Here is a 26,034-nt window from a genome sequence, read left to right as displayed (position 1 = left end):
AGCAGGAAAGGAAGGAAAACCTATTTCTAAACAGACAATCTCCAAATGGATAGGCAATTGCATTAGATTTTGTTACTCCTACCATGGAAAGAAAACTCCAGAGAACATCAGGCCTCACTCCACAAGGGCTACAGCCACTACCACAGCTCTCTTACGAGGAGTGGCTACCAAGGACATTATAGAGGCTGCTCTTGGACCTCCGTGCATACATTTGCCAAGCATTATAACTTACCTTTATACTCTAGATCCCGTGCTGGCTTTGCCACTGCTGTTTTGCAAGGGATCCTAACTACACCATAATCTCTTCTCATTTCCTCCTCCCCTAGTTTAGCTATGGTATTCTACCCATTTGTTAAGACTGCAGATGCATCCTTGAAGGACATAGTACAGTTTTGTACCTACCATAAATGTAGATGTCCGAGAGGAATGCATCTGCAGTCAGGATTACCACCCTCCTTCCTCTGAGGTACTCCTAGGGTATTTGCCAATCTTCAGCTAGCTTGGGGGGGATCTATTATGGTGTATTTGTTTGTATATATGTACATACATGCTTATTTTATGTGTTTGCTCTCTACTATTTGGAAACTTTGGCATTTATCCAAATTTAGCCATCCAAGAGGGCACCTGGCATCTGGGGCAAGAAACACTGAGGAAAATGGCGTCGGCTGATGCCTTTATACCCGAAGAACTGCCGCAATGACGTCGGGTGAAGTGCGACACCAGCCGATGCCAGACCCAGACTTTGGAATCCGGCCGACCGAAGGGCTGCCTGACGACAGGACAACCCATTTGTTAAGACTGCAGATGCATTCCTCTCGGACATCTACATTTATGGTAGGTACAAAACTGTACTTTATCCCATGTCACTATTCCTCACTCTTGGGTCTTGGATCCCACATTGGATCTGAGCCGCCACTTTACCGACAGCTTCTAGGCTTGATTTCCTCCCAGTCCCATGATCTCTTGCTGCCCTCTAAACCCCCTCAAATCTCATTTTCCGCAATCAGCTACAGATGTAGGTTTCTTTGCTCAGCTCCTCGGTGGGATAAGTAGAGTATTTTTCTTGTCTTTTTCCCCCTCCCTTTTGATAATTTCTTAGGTTAGTTGTTTTGTAGTTAGAGTACTCTTTGATATCCGTAGTTAGCCTCCCTTCCCATTTTATAACTTTGCCTGGTAGTTCTGTTTTGGTGCCCTTTGTTCCAGTACTGCTAAGGTTAATTTTCTAGTAGTTGTGCTGTACTATTTTGGGAGTAGCTTTTATAGTTTCACAGTTCTTGTAGTTTGTTTATTTTTTCTTTAAGTAGTTTTTCTTGTTTTTTTCTGGTACCGGCCTATGCCTGTTTCTCGGTTTAGAGTTAACTTGTCCCTTTTGGTTTAGGCTATTATTTCCATTATGTCCAACAAGCCTGTCTGTTTTAAACAGCACTCCTCATGGTTGGAAAATGCCCAATTCTGAGTCGCATGAGGAGTGCCTTTATTGTTTGGGTGCCAACCACCTGGAGGTTGAATGCGACATTTGTGCCATATTCAAACCCAGGGCTTTGGTTGAGTGCTGAAACAAGCTCCTTTTGAAAGGATGGTCCTTTGGCTCAGTCCTCTGCCAAGTCTGGACACTCAGAGCACAAAAGGAAGACCCCCCCCCCTGCCTCTGGGGTCTCCCTCCTCCAAAAAGGTGAGGCTGTCTGATCCAACTGCCTTGGATCTGACCCCAGCCTCAACTCAGTCAGATCCGATGCTCTCTGATCCTAAGATCTGAAACTCTCTCAGATCTGGGGTTTCTGCTTTGAGGCCCTCCGATCCGGGGCCATGGGAGTCCACTCCTGGATCCTAGGTCTCCGGTTCAAGGCCTTCGGATCCGGTTGGACCCGGACTAGCCATGGGTCTGGCTTCCTTGGATCTGAGGCATGTGGGATCTAAGCAGTCGGATCCTACTTTGTCTTCAGATCCGAGTAGGTCAGATCTCACTATTGTTTTTGAGGATTCCCTCTCTGGTTCTGGTTTGGAGTGGTCCCCTTCTGCCTCGTTCATTAGAGGGGAGGTCCATGGGATGTAGGCACCCATCTCTGGCTAAGTCATCCGCCTTCTCTAGGTCCTCCAGGAGTCTACTCCCTTCTGATATGGACAGGATGATAAGGTCCTTTCTCAAGGCTCAGATTGAGTTGGTGCTTCTCTCTTCCCCTACCCATCCGGCTAGGAGGCCATCTCCTACCCCCTCTTTGGCTTCTTATCCAACCAGGATAATTTCATACTTTCTGGCCCTGAATCGCACTGGGAGGGAGATGGGGATTCCCAGGGACCTTTCTGTCCATGCCCCGTTTGAGTCCCTGATTACTTCTGTTCGGACTCCCCCTCGGTAGGCGGAGTTCCGGGTCCAAGAGGATAGCCCCGGAGTCCTTGAGTGGGGGTTCTGGACCTGTCTTTTTGGACCGGTATCTTCCCTTTGGTAATTCGCCCTTCAACAGCTCTGGGCTGTTACCACCCAGAGGCCCAGAGGTCCTGGCCTACTTTGGTCCTTCTCCCCAGGCAGGCCTTCCCACCGGGAGTGCAGATGGGACATCGTCCAGTCCCTCAGCATTCCAGGTCATAGAGAGGACTTTTTCCTTCCAAAGAGTTTCCTCCCTGGCCTTCCAGGGGACAATCCCAGCCCCTCTGAAAGGACCCTACTCATCCTGCTCAAGGTTGGTCCTTCCGAACTAGCCTTCAGGTGGGAACTGCCCCACTCGGGGGTCCTCCCCTCTTCCGAATCCTCCCCCGAGCCACCTCCAGAGGAGGTTTCCTGGAAGGGATTGTGTAAGAGGGGACGCCTTGACTCCCCACATGAGTCTCTCACTGAGGATAGAGACCTCGATGAATGGAACGGGTCCCCCAGATCTCCACTTGAGGAGGTCTCCTTTGGGGGCATCTTGGAAATACTGCAGCTGAAGGGTGGTTGGTCTTCCCTCCCCTGTCCTCCGAGGAGTCCGTCTTTCTGAAGGCTTTCGGGGTGGGCATTATCTACCTCTTAGGTCCCCACCCCCCCATGACTTCAAAGGGATCTGGTCAAGCAGCTTATCACATCCCTTTCTGAGGTGATGTCTGCCGGGGAACTAAGTAAGCTGTCACCAAACTAATCCACACTTTCTTCCCTGGCTAATTCATTGATGAGGCTGATTGCCAACATGACGGAAGGAGCCTCTCAATCGGCCGGCACTGGCATCGCCATTTGGCAATATTCCTGGCTTTGCCTTTGCAGATTGGAGTCCTTTAAGGTGTCTTTCATCAACACCCCCTTCAATGGTTCCACCCTGCTTGGGCCTTCGGTCAGGGAGACTCTCTCCCGCAGTGAGCAGGAAAGCAAGAACCTGTCGGCTGTGGGAATCCTGTTTACCACCCCTCAATGCTCCTTTTCCAAGATGCAGTAAGGGGAGAGGGAAATGTGGTTTCACATATGGCAGTCTGCCTTCCAGGATGCTCCATATGAACCCTCCTCCAGAGGATGGGGGGAGAGGGTTCAGCAACTGCCGCCACCCCAGGGGCAGAGTGGTCTGTAAAATCAGGGCTCCAGGGAACCCTTCTCTGAGAAGCTCTAACAGCTCTCCTGAAACGCTGCCAGACTGTACTGCCCTGGAGGCAGTTGGGGGTCATTTGTCTCTGCACCCTTTGTCCTGGACAAGTATTACAAAAGATCATTTGGTGCTAAACATCATTTCCAGGAGTTATTCTATTCCATTTTCCAGTTGCCTCCACCAGTCAGGAGATACCTCTCCGATGCACCACCCTGTAAGAGGGAGCTAGCTCAGGATGAAGTGCTCAAGCTTCTTCAAAAGAGAGCCATCCCAGAGGTCCCACTAGGACAGTGAGAATCCAGAACTTGGTCTCGCTTCTTTTTCATGCCAAAAAAGACTGGGAATCTGCGTCCAATCCTGGACCTCAGCAGTCTCACTCTGTCAAGAAGTCCAAGTTCTGGATGGTTATTTTCCAGTCCATCATGCCTCTGTTGCACAAGGATGATTGGATGTGGTCCGTAGATCTTCAGGATGTGAACTATCATATAAAAAAAATAGGCGCACCAGGAGATGCCTCTGCTTTTGAGTAGGGGCCAATTACAACCAGTTCAGGACCGTGACCTTTGTTCTCACCACAGCCCCCCAGGTGTTCACCAAGTGCATGGCAGTGGTCACAACTCACCTGAGACTGCAGGAATTCCAGGTGTTTCCGCACGTTGACTATTGGCTCCTCACAACTCCAACGAAGCATAGTCTGGTCACTGCGTCTCAGTACCTACTCCAGGAATTCTGCCAGTTAGGCCTTACAGTGAATCTCCCCAAATCCATCTTCATTCATCCCAAAATCTGGAATTCATTGGGATTCAGTTGGACATTGTGTTGGAGATTGCAGATGTCCTTCAAGAATGCAACTGCATTCCTTACATATGGGTTGTCCTGCCTCAGGCAGCCCTTCGGTCAGCCGGATTCCAAAGTCTGGGTCCGGCGTCGGCTGATGTCGCCTCTTCCCCGACGTCAGAGCGGCTGGGGTATAAAAGCATCAGCCGATGCCATCTTCTTCAGTCTTTCTTGCTGCGTGGTGCCCAAAGCAGAAGCAGTTCGCAAGTGCCGGTCGGCCAACTCCTGTGTTTTCAGTTACCGAAGTCATCAAAAAGCTAAGCACCCCATTGGGGAACCTTTTCTTGCCTCAGCCGATGTCAGATAAAACTGCAAAAGTTAATAACTGTTTGTCTTGTGGTAAACTAATACCTCATAAGGACTTCCATTCTTACTGCCTTCCCTGCCTTGGCCCAGACCACGACATCTCGGCCTGTGCTGCCTGCGCTTGCTTCAATAAGCGCACACTCAGGCGCCGGGCAGAATTTGCTGAAGACTTTTTTGGGGAAAATTACTCCTATATCATGCCGTCGGAAACACCGACAACACATATTTCCAAAAAACGGAAGGACCGGGACCGACATTCTCGGCCCGCGACTTCCACCGACACCATGCCAAAACCTACCGCGAGTGCATCGGTCTGTTCGGAGGCAGTAATTCAACCGCTCCAGACCGACGACACCGCTTTACCACTCACTTCGACCCCGGAGGCTTCCTTGGTGCCGGTTGTTGTTTTTCCTCCTGAAACCGAAGCCCAAGATTTGCCTGACACCATACCGGTGGACAAAGTTACTCCTGCACGTGGGGCAGCTAGGCCTCCGGTGTCTATGTCCATCAAGGCCTACACATGTGCTAAGGCTGCCAGCCAGGCTAAGTCTCACCCTCCTAAATCTTTTTCACAGGGCCCCACTTCAGATAAACAGATCATGACTTTAGCTGCAGATCTAATTTCCTTAATCAGAGGCTCTCAGGCTCATCCAGACAGAGGTTCTCAGCCGCCTGCAGACAAAAGGCCTAGGGTTGAGCAGGCAGATACCCATTTCCTCAGATGAAGCCTCTGGTGACTCAGGCCATTCAGATTCCCAGGAAGAATCCTTCCAGGCCTACGAGGATTCTGATGCTGATGAATCTATTCCCTCTGCCTCTCCTCCTGAGGATACTTCTTTTGGGGAAATTCTCCACTCCATGAGAGAGCACTTTCAGTGGCAGGGCCAGGATTTCTCCGACTCCAGGAAAAGGCTTCGTACTTTCCTTAAGCTTACCCCAGCACAGGCCTTTAGCTATTCCTCCAGTGTTAGATGTATTGGATGATGTCTACTCAGACTCGAGTGCTTCTCCTGATTCTCTCCCTCCTGCTCCTGCCAAGCCAGACAGATATTACAGGGTTCCTGAAACTCATAAGCATCTCTTTAAGGCCCATTCTGTTGATTTAGAAACTATTTCCCAGGGGCCCAAAGGAGTGGCCACTTCCACGGCCAAAAACCCTTTGCCCGCAGACAGGGAATCTAGGTCCCTGGAGAGGTGGGGCAAAAAAGTTTATACCTCAACCACCCTTGCCATGAGGGCACTTAACTGTCTTTCATATGTTTCATTACCAGGATTTCTTGATGGATGATTTACAGAAAAAGTTAGCCTCTCCTGAGCCTTTAGATAGAAAGGCCTTGCAGGATTTGGTTCATAATACCCAGCGGGTTAGCAATCATTTTCTTCAGTGTGGTTATGATGCATTGGAAGCTTCATGTAGGGCAGCTATGACAGGGGCCGTCATACGTAGACATGCTTGGTTGAAAGAACAGGCATTACCAGATCATGTTAAAGTAAAGCTTCTAGATGCACCTCTGGAAAAACACAAGCTATTTAGTGCTAATGCTCAGGATGTGTTGAAATCAATTGAGGAAAAGGATAAATCAGTACAAACAGTCAAAGATTTCCTCCAGGTTCAGCCACCAAGGTTCAGCAGGAATTGGCCTTCAAAGAATTGGTCCTTTCCAGACACTGACAAGTTCCAAAGGGGAAAAAACAGGCGTGCTCGAGGTAGAGGGCAATACCAAGGCTCCTACAGGGGCCGCCAATGGCAACCGACTAATCAGAGAAGTGGCGCAGGGGCATCTACTGCTCCACAGGGACAATCACAATGACTTGACTTTGACACCGACCAAGGCTCAAAGAGAAGCACCTTTAGGCGGAAAATTATCCTTATTTTCAAAAAATTGGCATGTTTTAACAAAGGACAAATGGATTCTGGACATAATAGACAAAGGTTACAGGTTCCACTTCCATACCTTACCAACAAGACAAGGCATGCCAAACCTGCCACAAAATCAGAGGGCAGAGGCACTCATACAAGTTTCAAAGTTGCTAAAAATCAAAGCAATAGAAAAGGTTCCTCCTCCGGAACAAGGCCAGGGATTCTACTCAACACTGTTCCTTGTTCCAAGAAAAGAAAAGCAATGGAGACCTATACTGGACTTGTCCGCTCTAAACACTTTTCTCATTGTGCCAAAATTCAAAATGCTGAAGTTACAGCAACTTCTTCCCATGCTGGGCAAGGGGTCTTGGCTGGTTACTCTGGACCTCAAGGAGGCATACCTGCATGTCCCAATCAGACATAGTTGCAGAAGATACCTCAGATTTCTTGCAGGGTCAGAGCATTATCAATTCTCAGCATTGCCTTTTGGCTTATCTACTGTGCCCAGAGTATTCACGAAATGCCTGGCATCAGTAATTGCACACTGCAGACTCCAGGGGATACAAATATACCCTTACCTGGACGACTGCCTTATACAAGCGGACAGCAAGCAAGCCTTGATAAGAAACTTGAACTATGTCATTCGCTTACTACAGGCTTTGGGATACACAGTCAACATTCAAAAATCAAGACTACTGCCATCCCAACAAATAATTTTTCTAGGAGCCAAACTGGACACAAACTCACAAATGGCTTTCCTCACAGAAGAAAAACAAGAACAATTACCAGATTACTTCAAAAGCCTAGCAAAGCACGCCCAGATGACTGCAAGGCAAATCCTGCAGGCCCTGGGTTTCATGGCATCTTGCATTCTTCTGATTCCACTGGCAAGACTACACATGAGAAAACTACAATGGTACCTAAAGAGTTTATGGTCTCAGCACAGCCACAACTTAGAAGCAATTATTCCACTCATTCCATGTCTACAAAAGGAATTTTTGTGGTGGGCACAAGCAAGCCAGCTAAACAAAGGCATGTCTTTCAACAAACCTCAAACAAGCCAAACCATTACAACAGATGCCTCAGATCATGGATGGGGGGTGCACATGGAGGGCAGATGCATTCAAGGGCAGTGGGCACCCCAGGAAGTGCATCTACGCATCAATCAAAAAGAGATGTTGGCAGTGATTCACGCTATCGAGGCCTTCGGAAAATTTCTTCAGCAAGGTCAACTTCTAATAAAGAAAGACAACACCACTGTTATGTGGTACATAAACAAACAGGGAGGCACTCATTCGTACCCCCTCTGCAGGCTAACAATGACTCTTTGGGAAAAGTCCCTGAAACTGAACATACAGTTGCAATCCCAGTTTGTTCCAGGCAAGGACAATGTTTTAGCGGACAGTCTGAGCAGAAACATCTTGGACCCGCACGAATGGATGTTGCATCCAGACATTTTTTCACAAATAACTCATGCATGGGGGAGGCCCGGACATAGATCTCTTTGCCTCACACCTCAATCATCATCTGAAGAAGTTCTGCTCGAGGACACACCATCCTCGAGCCTGGAGAATGGATGCTCTCTCCTTCAGCTGGAACTCTCTAACAATCTATGCATTCCCACCTCTACCATTAATGACCAAGGTGTTCCTGATGATCAAAGCAGAACAACCGAAAGGCATTTTGATAGCTCCAGACTGGCCAAGACAGCACTGGTATCATTACTATGGAGCATAACTCTCACCAAGCCGTGGCCTTTGCCTCAATGGCCTCTACTTCTGACTCAGCACAATTACGGGACGGTTCATCCCAACCTGCAAACATTGCAGCTGACAGCCTGGAGGGTACCATGACTTCTTCCCATATCTCTTTCTCTCTCTTCAAGAAAGTTCAAGAGATCTTACTGGAAGCACGCAGACCTTCCACCAGAAAGACTTACTCAGCCAAATTGAAGAGATTCAGCATCTGGAATGCCAACAAGGGTCAGGATGCATCAGTAATGAGCATCCCACAGATACTAGAACACTTGGCAGAAATGCTACATAATGGCCTTTCATATTCTTCTATAAAAATACATGCTTCAGCAATTTCAGCAAAATACAACAGTGATCCACCTGTGTTTTCACATCCTTTGCTAAGACAGTTTCTAAGAGGGATAAAGAATATCAAACCTCCCAGAAAACCACCAGTGCCTGCATGGGACCTCAACTTCGTGTAGGAAAAATTAACTCTTCCTCCTTTTGAGCCAGCAGCATCTTCAGAATTGCAATTTCTCTCCTGGAAAACAGTTTTCCTGTTGGCAATTACCTCAGCAAGAAGAGTCTCGGAGATACAGGCCCTCATGGCAGTACCTCCATTTCTCATTTTCCATCAGGACAGAGTTTCTTTAAGAACCAGTCCTTCATTCATGCCAAAAGTGATATCCAGGGTGTCTCTAAATCAAACAATTCACCTGCCTACCTTCTTTCCCAATCCTCAAAATAAAGGAGAAAAGCTGCTGCACACTTTGGACATACACAGACAATTGCGCTACTACTTGGACAGAACAAAAGCCAACAGAAAGTCTGACCAACTATTTGTAGCCTACGCTGCTGGAGTACAAGGAAAGGCAATTTCCAAACAAACAATTTCAAAATGGATTGGACACTGCATCAGATTCTGTTTCTTTCCATGGAAAAGGTGTGCCAGCCAATATCAGGCCACACTCCAACAGAGCTATAGCCACCTCCACAGCCTTTCTAAGAGGGGTGGCTACAAAGGATATTCTAGAAGCTGCTACATGGAGCTCCGTGCATACATTTTCCAAACACTACAGCCTGCCTTTATATTCCAGATCCCGAGCAGACTTTGCTTCGGCAGTCCTGCAGGGCATTTTAGCTACACCATCTTTATCTTAGATCCTACCACCCCCAGCTTGACTATGGTATTCAACCCATATGTAAGGACTGCAGTTGCATTCTTGAAGGACATAGTACAGTTTTGTACCTGCCATAAATGTAGATGTCCGATAGATATGCAACTGCAGTCAGGTTTTCCCTCCCTCCTACCCCTCTGTAAATTCTCCTTTTTGGGTCCACTTCCCTTTTTCAAATTAGCTGGGGAAATCTGTTATGGTGTATCTGTTTATTACTGTTGTGCATGTCTGGAATTTTTTATCCAGTCTCTAAATTTAGCCTTCCTTGGAGGGCACCTGGCATCTGGGGCAAGAAACACTGAAGAAGATGGCGTCGGCTGATGCTTTTATACCCCAGCCGCTCTGACGTCGGGGAAGAGGCGACATCAGACGACGCCGGACCCAGACTTTGGAATCCGGCCGACCGAAGGGCTGCCTGAGGCAGGACAACCCATATGTAAGGACTGCAGTTGCATATCTATCGGACATCTACATTTATGGTAGGTACAAAACTGTACTGTCTCCCGCTCCACCGGGTGCACCTCCTCAGATCTCATGTTCAGTTTCTTGATCTCTCACATCCCCAGGCCCACCTTGTTCTCACAGCCTTAGGGTCCATAGTGGTGACTATCAGTGTAGTTGACATTTATTTCCAACTTCCATGCTTGAGACGAACCTGCCTTCTCCTCTCCTCAAGGTTTTTTTCTGCTCCAACCCCCTGTCAAGGATCCTTCTCCCCCTTCTGATCTTTCCTTTTTGCTGCAGTCTCTCAAACAAGAGTCCGTTTGAGCATGCTGCCACATGATAGCAAATTCTTGTCATGGAAGACAGCTTTTCTAGTAGCCATAACCTCAGCTAAAAGGGTTTTGGAGTTGTAGGCTCTTTTTGTTAAGCCACCATTCATGGTTTTTCATAAAGATAGGGTGGTCCTTTGAACTACCCCATCATTCAGTCCCAAGGTTGGCACAGAAGAGAATCTGAGTCAGTCAATCCAATTGCCAGTCTTCTTCCCAAATTTTACTAACAAAGGGGATTATCTCTTGCATACTCTAGATGTCAATAGACAACTGCATTTTTACTTAGGACAAAACTTCTGCAAGTTTGATCAGCAGTTTGTGGCGTTCTGTCTTAACAGGAACGGTCAGGCTGTGACCAAAGTAGCTCTCTCTCGTTGGATTTCAGTGTGCATTTCCTTTGCTTATTTGTCCAAAGGTTTATCTTTACCAGGGTCAATTAGAGCTCAGTCCTCTAGGTCAATGGCTATATCAGCTGCCTATCTTGCCCGTCATTCTATAGATGACATTTGTGTGGCAGCCACGTGGTCTTCTCACACTTTTGTTAGTCACTGCAACTACAAACTTGTCATAGTCTCCAGGAACAGGGCTTCTTTCAGCTCCACAGTTCTTCAGCATGTCCTTCCATGAGGTCACTCAGGATTTAGGGTAGCTGTGGACTCTGACCCAAGAGTGAGGAATTGTGACATGGATAACATCAGATAGTTATGTACTTACCCTAACTTGTCATCTGTGTTACTCTAGGTCACTATACCTCCCTCCATCCTGTAGGATCTAGAGGATGTGGAGATGTCCTGTCTGTTTTTCAGGTTCATTCTTAGCTGCTTTCTAGCTTAGGGCAAATGTGATCTGAGGAGATAGAGGGCAGCAAAGGATCATGAGAGTGGGAGGAGCTTGAGCCTAGAAGCTGTCTGTAAAGTGCCGGCTCAGATCCCATGTCTGAGCTAAGACCAATGAGTGATGAATAGTAACATAGGATAACACAGATGTCAAGTTATGGTAAGTGCATAACTCTTTTTGTACAGTACCCTCTCTTCTTCCCTTGGTCTCCCCCTTTTCTAGTTTCATTTTGAAAGTAGAGATATATGTGGAAAGTAGATACGCAGTCTCAGTCTGAGATATTATAAGACTGAATGGATAATGGGTTGAAGGGTGGAGCCTGAGGCTTGGATCAGAGAGTCTAAAAAGTTGCCATTGTCAGATTGACACACGCATGAGTTGAGATGGATGAAAGAAGAAAACACTGATTTTTTTGGTTTAATGGCTTGATGGCAAGTTAGTATCTTCACCCTGGATATTTAATCATCTTCCTTGTGGACATATCCTAATGTTATTTATTTATTTTTTTGTGTGCCCTTACCTTCTATGATAATTTAGCTGTAAGATGTGATTTTTCCCTGCATTGCCATAAGAGGCTGCTTTATGCTGTACATAGTCTGTTCAGCCTTGCTCAGTTGCCTCTGTGCCACTTGTTTTAACAGCTTGCCAGCATCTTATAAGCCAGTTACACTATATAGCTACAGGGTAGCCCTGGGATTTCCACTGGGGACATTTTAGCGGTTTGTTGCCTATTCCCTTTTCTCCTGAGTGAGAGCTTTACTCCATTCACTTTTGTGTATGTTGTCAGGTTGGCCATTTTCATGCTACAGTCACCATTAAAAACCAGATGTTCTTCGTGTTTCACTGTTGCAGTCTTTACATTAGGGTAATCTGCTGGCAGGTTGCCCTCAGTCGGCCTGATAAACAAAGTCTTGGGTCCTGCGTCGGTTGCTGTCTCTTCCATGACGTCAGGGGTATAAAACATGCAGCCGATGCCATTATATCAGTCTTTCTTGCCGCTTGGTGCAGAAGCAGTTCGCAAGTGCCAGTCGGCAGACTCCTGAAATTTTCGTTTTCGAGTTTGAGAACCGAAGTCTTCAACTAAAAGCTTAGTACTCTGTTGGGGAAACTTTTTCTTGCTCCTTACCGATGTCAGTAAAAGTTAATAATTGCATTACTTGTGGGAAGCAAATACCTCGTAAGGATTTTCATTTGTACTGTATTCCTTGCCTAGGCCCTGACCACAACGTGCCTTGCTGTCGGTTTTGTGCTAAATTTAATTAATGCACGATTAAACGTCGGTATATTTTTCCTTCTCAATATTTTGGCTCAAGATTTAACTATCCAGAAATGTTGTTGGTTAGCAATCAGACTACCGGAATACCAAAAAAACACAAAGAAAAAGACAGAGACAGACCGTCGAGGTCCAAAAACGACGACGCTTCTCCTAAGCCAGTCGGTGGTTCGCTGGTACTCAGTGAGGCGCTTTCGCAGCCCCCTGGTACCCGCTACCCATTCAGAGTCCGGTATGCCACGAGATGTTTTAAGTATTGATCCCGCGGATGTTTCTACCTTTGATGGGTCCAGAGCCGCTGTGTAGGCACTGGCTTCTGAGGGTGGTTTCAGGCCTACAGATTTGTATATTAAACCGACGCCATCTTCAAAACTAAGGCCAAAATCTACTTCTATGTCTAAAAAACTGACGTGTGGGCCACGTGTACAGGCCCCAATGCCTAAAAAACAAATGATCAAAATTGCTGAAGATTTAATTACCTTGATCAGGGGTAGCCATCCCCCTCCTGCAAAGAGGCCTAGGCAAGGCATTGACTATGAATCTTCAGATCAGGTCTCTATTTTTTCTGATTCTTCTTCTGAACAGGATTTATCTATACCTATGTATGAGGAGATGCAGAAGATTCCAGCCCTTTTGCTTTTCCCCCTGAGGATTTCTCTTATGGAGAAACTTTACATACCTTAAGGGAACACTTCCACTGGGAAAGTCCGGATTTCTCTGAATCTAAAAAGAGACTTGGGGATTTTCTTCTTTCTCAGCATAGGCCTTTGGCTATACCTCCTGTTCTAGACATTGTTGATGATGTTTTTCCAGAATCCAGTTATGACCCCTGATTCTCTGACTTCTGGCTCCTAGTAAGCCAGACAGATAATAGAGTTCCTGACTCCCACAAATTCCTTTTCAAGAACCCTACTGCTGATCCTGAAACCATTTTTCAGGGTCCCAAGGGCGTTAAGGCCTCTACTGCTAAAAATCCTACCCCCTCTGACAGAGATTCCAGGGCACTGGATAGATGGGGTAAGAAGGTTTACACGTCTGCAACCTTGGCAATCAGGGCTGTAAACTATCAATTTCATATGCTTAAATATCAACAGCATGTCATGAGTCTACTTAAACAGAAAATTATGTTGATCTCTGACTGTTTGGAAAATAGAGTTGCAGGATTTATTACATTCAGCTGAACAAGTTGGAAAACGTACATTGCAATGTGGTTTTGATTCTTTGGGGGCCTCTTGCAGGGCTGCTGTAACTGGGTCTGTGATAAGAAGGCATGCTTGGCTCAAAGAGCAAAACCTGCCTGACCATGTTAAAGCAAAATTGTTGGTTGCTCCTTTACAGCAAGACAGTCTCTTTGGTAATAAGGCTGAAGAAGTTTTAAAAAAGATGGAAGATAAAGCTAAATGTATGCAAACTGTGAAAGATTTCTTACAAGTGCAGCCACCCAGATTTAGTAGACACTGGCCTACTTAAGAACTGGTCCTTTCCAGTTCCCTCGAGAGCCGCTGAAGTCAAATCCAGACATTCCAGAGGCTCCAGGTTTCAGTCACAAGGAACTTTTAGAACAAAACAATGGGGTGCCTCCACCTCTAAACCTGGAAGTAACAAGGTACCTCCCTATGGTAAACAGTCTCAATGACTTTCCTCTATAATCACCAAGCACTTTTGGCCTCCCCTTTGGGGGGAAAGCTGGCACTTAATGCACGAAACTGGCAACTGATTACCCATGACAAATGGGTTTTAAATATAGTATCCTAGGGATACAGATTTCATTTCCACACGTTGCCTATCCCAAACGGATGGCCAGATCTGCCTCCAAATCAGTGGGCAGAGGCCCAGAAGCAAGTTATGTCCCTCATGAATATGGGGGCTATTCAACCAGTACCAGAAGAGGAAAAGGGACAAGGTTTCTATTCAAGACTTTTCCTGGTAACCAGAAAAGACAAATCATGGCATCCAATTCTGGACTTATACATTCTAAATACATTTCTGGACATTCCAAAATTCAAGATGCTGACTCTTCAACAGTTACTACCTGTGCTAGACAAAGATGCCTGGTTGGCAACTCTAGACTTAAAAGAGGCTTACCTGCATATCCCAGTCAGGGAATCTTGCAGAAGATACCTCCTCTTCAAAGCAGGCTACTTGCATTACCAGTTCTCTGCACTGCCTTTGGCTTATCTACTGCACCCAGGGTCTTCACAAAGTGCCTGGCACCAGTAATTGCATTTTGCAGGCAAAGAAATATTCAAATGTATCCATACCCGGACAATTGTCTAATTCAAGCAGAAAACAAGGACACTATTCTAAAGCATCTGGCGTTTGAAAAAGGTTTCTAACTTGTCTAGGGTACACCATAAATGAAAAGAAATCCCAACTGGTACCCTCTCAAAAAATTATATTCCTGGGTGCAAACTTGAATACAACTGCCCAGATGACTTACCTTACGCCAGAAAAGCAAATTCAGTTGATGACTGACTTCAAACAGGTGGCCATAAAAACCCAGCTATTTGCAAGACAAATTCTGCAGGCCTTGGGGTTCATGGCCTCCTGCATTCTTCTAATTACATATGCAAGACTGCATATGAGGACACTTCAGTGGTACCGAAAGTTTATGGAGTCAACATTGTCACAGCCTGGAAACAATGATTCCTATTATACCTTGCCTGCAACTAGATTTCCTATGGTGGGCAGAGGCCTGCCACCAAAGCAAGGGACTGCGATTTACTCTACCCCCTGCTGCCCAAACCCTAACTGCAGACGCATCAGACTATGCTTGGGGGGGGGGGGTGGCGCATCTGGCAGGGTAATGCATTCATGGCAAATGGAGCCCAAATCAAATGCATCTACATATCAATCAGAAAGAGATGCTAGCTGTACAGAATGCTCTGACAGCCTTCAAGGACTACCTTCATCCAGGACAACTGCTGATAAAGACAGACAACACCACAGTCATGTGGTACATAAACAAGCAGGGGGGGGTACACATTCCTACCCCTTTTTTCAGACTAGCCATGGCTTGTGGAATATGGCCTTGACTTGTCAAATACATCTACGAGCTCAATTCCTGCCAGGAAAGCTAAATACTCTGGCAGATGAACTAAGCAGAAATCTTATGGACCCACACAAATGGAAACTGGAACCACAAGTTTTCAACATGTTGACACGCAAATGGGGGAGCCCAGACATAGATCTTTTTGCCTCACCCCAGAACTATCAGTTGGACAAATTCTGCACAAGAATTAATCACAAAAAACTTGGAAAGTGGATGTTCTGTCATTCAGCTGGAAAAAACTATCAGTCTATGGTTTCCCCTTCTGCCTCTGCTCTCCAAAGTCCTACTAAAAGTCAGGACAAACCAAAAATGATTCTGATTGCTCCAGACTGGCCTCACCAACACTGGTACCCACTCCTGCACAATGTGCCACACCTTCCTCCGTGGCACTTGCCTCAGACACCTTACCTACCGTCTCAGCAGAACTACCAAATTCTGCACAACTCCGCTCCAAACTTTGAATCTTGCAGCGTGGCTATTCAACTAATTTCACCCTTGGCATCTCTCAGCAAACCTGTGATGGATGTCATTTTGGAGGCTAGAAGGCCTAGTACTAGAAAGTCTTATGCTGACAATTGGAAAAGATTCTGTGCCTGGAACCAGTCACAAGGAATAAGCACAGCAATGCCCAATATTGCTCAGATTCTGCAGTACTTCACTGAGATGCTTCACAGGGGCCTATCTTTTTCTTCCTTAAAAATCATGCCTCTGCCGTTTCAGCTCATTACAACACAGAACCTCCCTCTTCTAGCATCCTCTGCTAAAGCAGTGTCTCAGAGGGTCCAAAAATTTAAGACCTCCCAGGAGAGCACCAACTCCTGCATGGGACCTCAATTTTGTTTTGGAAAAACTCACTCTACCTCCTTTTGAGCCAGTTGCTACTGTGGACCTAAAATTTCTTTCTTGGAAAACCGCTTTCCTTTTAACAGTCACTTCAGCTAGAAGGATTTCAGAATTACAGGCTCTCATGGCAGTGGAGCCTTTCATTATTTTTTATCCGGACTGGATGGCTCTCAGGACCAATCCATCCTTTATGCCTAAGGTGGTATCCAATGCGGCTCTTAATCAGACCATTCATCTGCCAACTTTCTTCCCCAATCCACCGAACAAGGTACTTAAACAGGACAAAATCCCTAAGAAAATCTGAACAACTATTGGTGGCATTTGCTGCAGGGGCAGAGGGAAAGGCTATTTCAAAGCAGACTATTTCCAAATGGATAAGCCATTGTATTCATTTCTGCGATATTCAACATGGTAAACCAATCCCCAAGGGGATCAGATCTCATTCCACCAGGGCTGCATCTACTTCTGCAGCCTTTCTCAGAGACATTCTAGAAGCTGCTACCTGGAGCTCAGTTCATACGTTCACCAAACATTACCATTTACCTCTCTTCTCCAAATCCAGAGCTGGCTTTGCTACTGCTGTCCTGCAGGGCCGTATAGCTGCTCCTAATGCTGTATAAACCCATCCTCCCAACCATAGCTTTGGGATTCTACCCAAATGTAATGACTGCAACAGTGAAACACGAAGAACATAGTACAGTTGCGTACACTTACCATAAATGTAGATGTTCAAGTGTATTCACTGTTGCAGTCCTGGTTACCCTCCCTCCAGCCCCTGGGTTTTCTCTAACTATACCTCTCCTTTCTTTTACTATGATTAAAAGCCTTTTTGGTGTATTTGCTTTTGTTTGGAAGTATATGTTTTGTGTTTTAAATTATATATATATATATATATATATATATATATATATATATATATATATATATATATATATATATATATGTATATATATATATATATATATATATATATATATATATATATATATATATATATATATTGCTCCCCCATTTGGGGGGCACCTGACACTTGGGGCAAGAAAAACTGATGGAATGGTGTCAGCTGCATGTTTTATACCCCTGATGACCTGACGTCGTGGAAGAAGGGACAGCAACCGACGCAGGACCCAAGACTTTGTTAATCAGTTCGACTGAGGGCAACCTGCCAGCAGATTACCCTAACGTAATGACTGCAACAGTGGATACACTCGAACATCTACATTTATGGTAAGTGTACACAACTGTGCTGTCACTTGTGTCATAGGGCTTAAATCTGGCTGCTTTTTACTTGGAGTAGCCAAGTGTGCCCAAACATAAGGTGGGTCCCTTTTTTAGAGGTGACTTGTTTTTAACTGGCAGTACTTACATAAAGCATGTTTGGGTTTGGCTGTCTTTTCTGCACTGGATAATTGTTGCAATTGTGGCTTTATATTCCTTCATTTAGCGTGGAGACCTAATGTGAGCATTGACACTCTCTCCTTAACTCTCTCTTTACACTTTATAACTTGTTTTTGCTGTGAATCAAATAATGCCTAACCAATGGACAGTGTTCCCTTGGAGCTGCAAAATATTCATCCGCACTCTAACCCTTTACAGGTAGTTTTACAGTGCCTGAAGCCTATTTCCATCACAGAGTTGCTGGTACTGATGATATGGCAATTCTCCATGAATTTCTCTGGATACTGATTGAGTGAATCTGTACCTTTTTAGAAGCAAGTCTAGAAGCCATAACTAGTGGAGTATTTTCCAGAAACATACAAAAGTTTGTGACAGAGTGCTTAAACAATGGGACATGATGTAAGAGAAAGTCAATTGTAAAAATTCCAGAAAGAAGAAATGATATTGTAATCATGTGAAATTTGGGATCTGTTTCATTGTTAAAGTTTAAAAATGTAAATATGTTTTTGTTTTAAGATTGTTGAGATTGCTTTGAGTTCTTATATTTGTGGCACTTTAAGGTGCAGTAGGGGAGTTGTTTGGGAAGATAACATGTATATATGTCTGCTTTGCTTTCTTTTGATAGCTAAAAAGTTTAAACGTGGTTTGGTGCTGTAAGTATATCTAAAGGGTTTCTAACTATTTGCTTTATTTTAAGGCCTTTTGGAATTGGGTGGAGAACTATCCAGATGAGTTTACGATGCTATACCAGAGACCACAGAGTGATATGGCAGGTAACAAAATTGCATCTGCTGTTTTTAAGTTTTACTGTATTAGCTTTAGGAATATTTCTGTGACAAGCTTGCTGCTTTACCTTTACTGGTAATTTGGATCAGAAATAAGATGTTATAGCTTATGTACTGCGTTATATGTAGGCATCCCTTTTACAGGTGCGACCTCTGTAGACTTGCTTTAAAGTACTGTAGCATTGGACTTGTATTGGAAAAATATCAGCAGCGACTGGTTTATTGAAGTTGTAGTTTGGTAACTGTAATGGTGGGGTAGGTGTTTCCTTTAGTATCTGGGAGAATAGTAGAGAGAGAAATTTCTGTAGTACCATTTGAATGACTACTTATTTCATCTGTAGTCCCATTGCAGAGGTGGGTGAGCATATGTGCATGTCTGCATGTGCTCTTGTAAGAGTGCAAGGCGGATGTGAGAATAGACGTCTGTAGCAATTTGGATGGTTTATACATTTGCAGCCAATGAACTATTACCAGCCTACAGAATCTGTGCAGCATTTTTGTGCTCTTCCACAGTCCATCCTGGCACCATTTTTTTCCGCTCATGAGTTTACCGCATATTTTTGGGCATAACATTAGGTAGAACAGCATCAGTTTTTGTTGTTACTTTCTGATTAAATAGTGTTATTCCTTTGTTTATTACCTTGCACAGTGTTTTTAGGTAATTATGATTGTTATGCATAGTGTGTAGTTTTAACACTGATGAGCTGGCTGGCTGTTTATTCATTCAGATTTGATTACTAAGAAAGTCAGACTGGGTAGGAGCCCATTTTTCATGGAGACCCAGAGAGAAAAGCTGAAAAGTATTACAAAACATTTTAAGAATATGAAAATATTGCTTAAAAATAGATGCAAGTTATATGCCAGTGATTTAATATGGAAATATTGGCTAGAGAATTTAAAGATAAGTTAGTAGAATACAAACAGGAATTGCAATACGAAGTGAGAGAAAAAAACAGGCATATGGTATGCTTACAGAGAAGGCCAGAGGAGAGAAATTGATAGAAGTAAGCGAGTGAGTGAAGGAGGGAAAATAAGGAGATGTAAGGTATGAATATGTATTTGTTCATATTTAGAGATGTAGTTTATCCTGGTGTTGAGCAAGAACAGAGCCAGATTTTTGTCTAGGAAATTTTTCATAATGGTTTTGAAGGATGGGAGGGTATTGACCTGATGGATAGAGATCAGGATTTCCAGGCCTTATCAATATAGTACGAGTGCAGACAGTACCCAGCAGATGTGATAGGTTTGTGGATGGAAGTGGATGGAAGGAGTTTTTGGTCATTGGATCCTAATGACTGACTAGGAACGTAGTTGTGTAGAATGTTTAGTGCTGAGCAAGCATATGGATTCTGGATAGTTGTGTATATGATAAGAAGCTATATATATGTTAGTTGATTGGAGTAGTACTAACCAATTTAGGCTTTTTAGTGTTCTACAGTGGTGGGCCCTGAAAGGGGTATTTGCTGCAGATTTAGCAGCATTGTTCAAGTTTTGATTTTTGCAATGCCTGAAGGTTAGTAAGGATGGGAGCACCTTAAACAAGTGTGGGATGGGATAATTGGTGGCAAGTGTAGCTTTAGTTGTGTCTGTGAGAAAGTTTTTGGCTTTATAAAACATCTCTTGTTTTTTGAGTTTTTCTTATGCAAAATTATTTTGCATATGCAGGTCAAATGTAAGATTATCTTCCACTATTGTCCATAATAATTTGCTGTGAGAAGTGATTTCACTAGTTGTATTATTGAGAGAGAGGACTTCAAATTTAGTTTTTTTTTTTTTTTTTTTATAGGAGAGGAGTTCAGGGGAAAGGTAGTTTGTTTTTCAAGGGTTGAGCATGATCTGTGCATTGCAAAGCCTTGTTTCAGTTGCTGTTAAAGCTTCCTGGGTAATTTTCTGGAGGTGTGCCAAGTTGTCAGATGTGCAAATGAGTGTGGAGTCATCTGCGTACTGTATTAGAGAGGCATGTTGTGTGGAGGGTGTTGATGAAAATGTTAGAGGAGGAAGAGACCAAGGATAGAGGCTTGCGGTACACCAGTGGAGACTGGGAGGTATTGGGGAGAGGGTGAAGTGCCATGTCACTGACTGACACCTATTGGATAGGAAGCTATTGAATCATAGAAGGGTGGGCTGAGAGAGACCTAATGAGGACATTTGAAGTAGAAGTTTGCTGTGACAAACTATGTTGAAGGCTTTAGACAAGTCTAGAAATAAGGACAAGACTACTTTGCTGTTTTCTAGCTTAATTGGCAGCACCTATATAGGTTAGAAGTTCAGTGTTTGCACTGTAGGGAGGGTAGTAGCCATGCTGTGTGGGAGACCAGGAGTTCTTGCAGGGGAGATAGTTTAACAATTGTTTTTGAATACTTTTTTTTTTTTCCTTGGTATTTTGAAGTGGGGGACTAAGATTGCTGTAGGTCTAAAGTTAGTGATGTTTTTTTAATTTCCCACTTTGTGCAGAAGGATAATGTGTGACAATTTCCAGAGAGAGGGAATGTAAGATTTCTGGACTTGAACTATTTTTAAGGATTCAGACCGGGTAAGCAATGCTGTCTACTGCTATTTTAAGATATTCACTTGGAAGGTCATTAGCTGAAGTACAGCATGGTTTGAGTTAACTAGTTTAATATAGGACGTGGGTGAAAGTGGATGTGGTGATACGTGGCTGCTGGGCAGGGTTAGGATTAGATTTTGGGATATCCTTGGTTAGAGATGTTGTGCTGTCTATAAAATAAGAGTTGAACTATATTGCACTTTCGAGTGATAAGTTATTGGTGGAGGGGTTAGGATTGAATTTGTCTGGGATGCAGAATTTCCTTAATGGCTAGAGTTTTTTTTAGGGTTGTTTACTTACTATTCTGAAAGTTATAATAGTATAGCTTTTTTGTTTTTATTAATTTGCATTTTATTAGGATTGTGAAGCATTCTGAAGTTTTCAGGATACTGTGGTGTTTTATATTTTTGCCATTCTTTCCATGCTTTTTTCTCTAACCTGCATTACCATTCTACTTTTTGGATAGCCAAATTACATTATTTGTTTTCAGTCTCTCTCATAGGAGGTTCAAGGCTATTTAGGATATTCAGGAAAGTTGTATTGAATTCATTTGCAGCATCGGATTTTTATGAAGTTCTGTTTAATAGATGGCAGGTTAGTAATTAACATTTCTGGGTTAAACCTGGAAAGGTTTCATGCTTTATAAGCATGCCCTAAGTGGAAGTGTGAGATGTCTGATTGTATAGATTGGGTGATGATCACTGAGACAGTTGCACATTGTACTTGAGGTGGTATATTTACTAGGGTCTGATACTTTGATCCAGTTTAATAGGGAATTTGATGTCTTTTTGTAATGTGTGGAGCTGTTAGTTGTGTGAAACCAGATACATTCATGCTAAATGTAGAGGGTTAAAGTCTGTCTATCCAGTTGACATTCACATCACCTAGTAGTAGTATTTCTTGTGGAATTATCAATATCTAATGCAGGATATTTTCCAGTATAGCTATACTCTTGCATGACTGGATGTAAAGAACAGTAATGCATTTGTTTATAGTTTAATTTCAGGAAAGTTATAAGAGGCTTTGCTGAACTGAATTTTGGTATTGGTTTGTTGTTGGGGGAGAATGTGGTGGTAGTTGGGAAATATTAAAGCAATACCACCACCCTTCCTCTTTATATGGTCATTACGGATGGAAGATATTGCTGGGAGGTGTAATTTCGGAATTGTTTATGCCAAGTTTAAGCCAAGTTACAGTTAAAGCTACAATATCAGACTTATATTGGTTACTTCAGGCATGTAGTTCAGCAATTTTATTCTTATGCTTCTAACATTTATGTAAGAAAAGTTAGATTACTGAGGCTGGGGTTGACTGTTGGGTTTGAGTAATGTGTGGAAGAGAATTGTCTTGATGATCTTTGTGATAGATGGGGCTAGGATTAGGGTGATTATCTCTTAGAAGGATTCTAGTATAATGCGGAATTATTGATACTTGTTTTTTGGAAAGTATGTTTCCATTTAGTTTTGTGTTGATTTGAGTTGAAATATTCTATATTTGGAGTAAAGGTGAGGGAGACATTATATAGGTTTGGTGTGGTATGTGGAGAGGGTAGGGAGAGGAAGTATGAATAGTTGGTTGGGACAGAGTTAGAGATATGCTGAAAGCTATTATAGAGTCGTGCTAGGATGAAAGATGTCCGAGTAGCTGGAGAAGAATAGATGGTAAGCTGAGTAGTGGCATGATTAAATAAAGGAATCTGTATGTTGTGGTTGACAGGTAATGGGGAAGTAGGGCTCAGGAGGGAAAAAAGTTGCAGGATAGAAGGATGTTTAGTGGTGGTGGAGTCTGAAAGATGATAGAGGCTAGGTAGGAAAAAAGTATTTTCCGTGAAGGAAGAAAGTTAAGTTGTCCTTGTGTCTTTGGAATTTTAAGGAGTAGGGGAGTTTAAAAGGCTAGAGATCGAGAATATAGTAAAATAGGAAGACGTGAGGGTTTATTTGGGGAAGGTAGAATATTTAGGAGCTGTTAGGGAGTGGTGTGTGTGTGTGTGTGTGTGTGTGTGTGTGTGTGTGTGTGTGTGTGTGTGTATGTATATATATATATATATATATATATATATATATATAGCAAAGCAGTATGGGAGAGAGAAAGGTAGTTGGAAATGGTGCTAAATGGAAGTTGGGAATTAGACAAAAAGAAACAAGAGTGTATGTATTATAGTAGTAAGGTTGTTTGGAAGAATTATGGAGAATGAGTCACAAGTGTTATGCGTGTGCAGGAAATAATATAGAGTAAGAGGAGAATGGGGTAAAGGAGCGAGGCTGAGTGTAGTGAACTTCAACCCTCAGGTCAAGGTATGACAGAGTTATAAATGTTTAGCAATAGAAAGCAATTACCATGGCAGAACAAAGTAGAAAAGGCTTTCTTTCATTTTCTAAATGTAGAAATCTGGAAGATGAAATTATTGGCAAATACAGTGCAATGTATTGGTCAAGAGAAAGGACAGTGAACAACTTAAGTGGCCCGTAAAGTGCAAGGATAACTCTGTTGGGAGAGGGGGGAATGTATGTGTTAAAAACAAATTTCCAGAGAGTTGAGCACATATTTAACGATTAGGTTAATACACAACAGGATTCAAGTTAAATTTGCCTGCATTGTACAAAGACAAAATTCTCTGTGAAAAGATTTAGGAGTTGGTCCCTGTGGCAGAGCTTCAGCAGTATCTAAGTTGGTGTAATGACCCCAGGCTGTGGCCTAGGAGGAAGCTGGTGACCAAGTCATTGGTGACTGAGGTATACCCCTTTTTAGAGAAATCATTTTGAAGGTATACCTCATAAGAGGCTAGCACACTTGTTCACTAACTACGTGTCACTGTTCTACGTTAACCGTCCTAAATCATAGTTCATAGAATAAAGAATCTGCCAGAACTAAATAAATGTGTATACAGAAATGAATAAATGTTTATCAAAAGTTTGTGTATTGAGAATTGCAAATTATAATTTACAATGGAAAATGGTCCAACTCCCCTCATCATCATTTATTATACTTCAAAGGAGTGTAGTAGAAAACCGAAAGTCTGAGTTTCAACATTTGATTAATTTTTCGTTGCTAGTGGATTACCCAAAAAGCCCAAAAAAGTACATTATGCAGCATCCTTCCAAATTCACTGAGAAAGCAACATTAAAGATGTTTAATTCTTACTTTTATTTGAGGAAGCGTTGTCGCCTCACAGTACAACGCTGTCCAGTTTGATTCTCAGCTAGAGCGTCTTCTATGTGGAGATGTGCGTGAATGGGCGTACCTTCATTGAAGGTTGTGGGTCAGGGCTGGCAACTCGGTACGTAAAAATCTACTGGCAATCATTAGCGGCTCGGAGTCCCGCAGTGGCGACCCCTAACCAGGAAAAGCCGAAAGACACAACAACATTTGAGGAAGAGAAGGACAACTTAGTAGTACATAGAAAGTTTACCATTTATTGGCAGCAGCACAGTGGTGCAACGAGTAATGTTATCTCCTCGTAACAAGAAGTCCTCCAGTTGGAGCCTCAGCTGGGGCAGTTTCAGAGTCTGCATGCTTTCCATCTACGTAGATTTTCTGGGTGCTGTGGTCTCATCTCCCCTCCCAATTACAAGAAGTAAGTTAATTAGTAATCTTTTGAATTCCCTGTAGGTGTGTTTGCATTGTGTGCGCTTCATACCCTTGCATGCATTTGCTAGATAGGCTCCAGCATCTGTGAGATTCTGTGGGGTAAAGTGATGTATCTGAAAATGTATGGCTAGATGACGTTCGTAGGAGTTTACTAGGCTGATGACCACAAGGGCCTTTTTAAGCCTCGCAATGCAGCTCAAATCTCTGACAAGTTGTGGTACCCTTGAGAAGTATATGCAGGAGCATGCGAGATGAGCCATGTACAGACTGGCTGTGTCCATTATAGATGTAAAAGTCAAACCAGGGATGAGTCTCCTGTTCCCCATCCAGTTTTCCAAGTTACACTTGAATTGGGTTAGGGAGAAAAACTGCTCCACATGGATGGGGAGCCTATCCCAGAGAAGGGGTGGTCTCTGGGATACAAGCCTGTCTCTCTACCAAGTCCAATTTATTATCACTGGCAAGGCTCAAGTCTTAGATTGAGTAATTCTGGTGCTGTTTGCTTTACAGATATGTAGGAGGCCCATCAGAGGGGATCTGACAGTGCCTTGTGTGCCAGGCGTAGAACCTCCCTCAACAGCCTGTAGGAGACTGAATGCAGGGATACAGCCTTGAGGTGGTCTGCATCGGACATGCTACTTATGCCCTGTATTCTGTTCATGAGGAAAGTCTGTGGCTGTTCAGTTGTTGGATATCCCTGGTTAGGTACATATCAAAGGGGGCATTGTGCTCAATGATGGGTCCAATGAATGAATACAGTGGAACAGTGACTTCCTTAGACTTGGGTGCCATACCTTTGTTTATAAGTTGCACAACATAGAATGATTTCATCACTGCTGTAGACACATGATGGTCAAAGGCTAGATTACTGTCTGTCTTCTCTATTCCATGACTACCGGGTCAACTCTTAGGGGTTTGTTGTCAATATGATAGTTTCCATGGGTGGGTGACTTCCCAAAGGATACCATTATGCATTTCTTAGCATTTATTTTTAGTCCATGGATTTGGCACCAGTTATTTGTCTGTATTAGCTCTTCCTGGAGAACATTTATGTCGGGTGGGGGATTCAATGACAACTCCTAATTTGCAGTCTTCTGCAGATTTAGTTTGCCAGAGCCCATTGACATTGATCTTGACTTCAGAGAAGTAAATGCCAAAAAGCAGCGGTTCCAGGACTGATCCTTGAGGAACTACACTTGTGAATGGCCTCTCTGCAGAGGTTGACTCCCCATTTCAAACTTCCTGGGTCATATCTGTGAGCCAGCTGTTTATCCACTGGGTGACTTAAGGGTTTGTACCTAACCTCTTGAGTCTGTCAACAATGCCTCAATGGGGTGTTATGCCAAATGCTTTGGCCTGGTCAAGTTGGGCGGTGTGAACCATTTTGCCCTCATCCATTGCTTTGGTGACCTTCTTATAGAAGTCTATCAGATTGAGTAGGCATGACCTGCCTTTGAAATCAAATAAGGTT

General features: G+C 43.7%; 1 protein-coding gene across 2 annotated transcripts in view; it reads left to right on the top strand.

Annotated features, from left to right (window-relative positions):
• Positions 1-26,034, top strand: part of NF1 (neurofibromin 1) — a 5,218,972-nt gene that overhangs the window by 976,636 nt on the left and 4,216,302 nt on the right. For both annotated transcript variants that reach the window (XM_044054637.1, XM_044054636.1), the window contains exon 7: positions 18,340-18,415. In XM_044054637.1, the coding sequence (XP_043910572.1) occupies positions 18,340-18,415 (76 nt within the window). The remainder of the gene's footprint in view (positions 1-18,339; positions 18,416-26,034) is intronic.

The sequence above is a fragment of the Protopterus annectens genome, chromosome 13.part0 (assembly GCF_019279795.1).
Source record: "Protopterus annectens isolate FY-2018-M chromosome 13.part0, PAN1.0, whole genome shotgun sequence".
Classification (NCBI taxonomy): domain Eukaryota; kingdom Metazoa; phylum Chordata; order Ceratodontiformes; family Protopteridae; genus Protopterus; species Protopterus annectens.
Note: the sequence above shows the minus strand (reverse complement) of the source record. Positions and strands in the feature narration are given on the sequence as shown.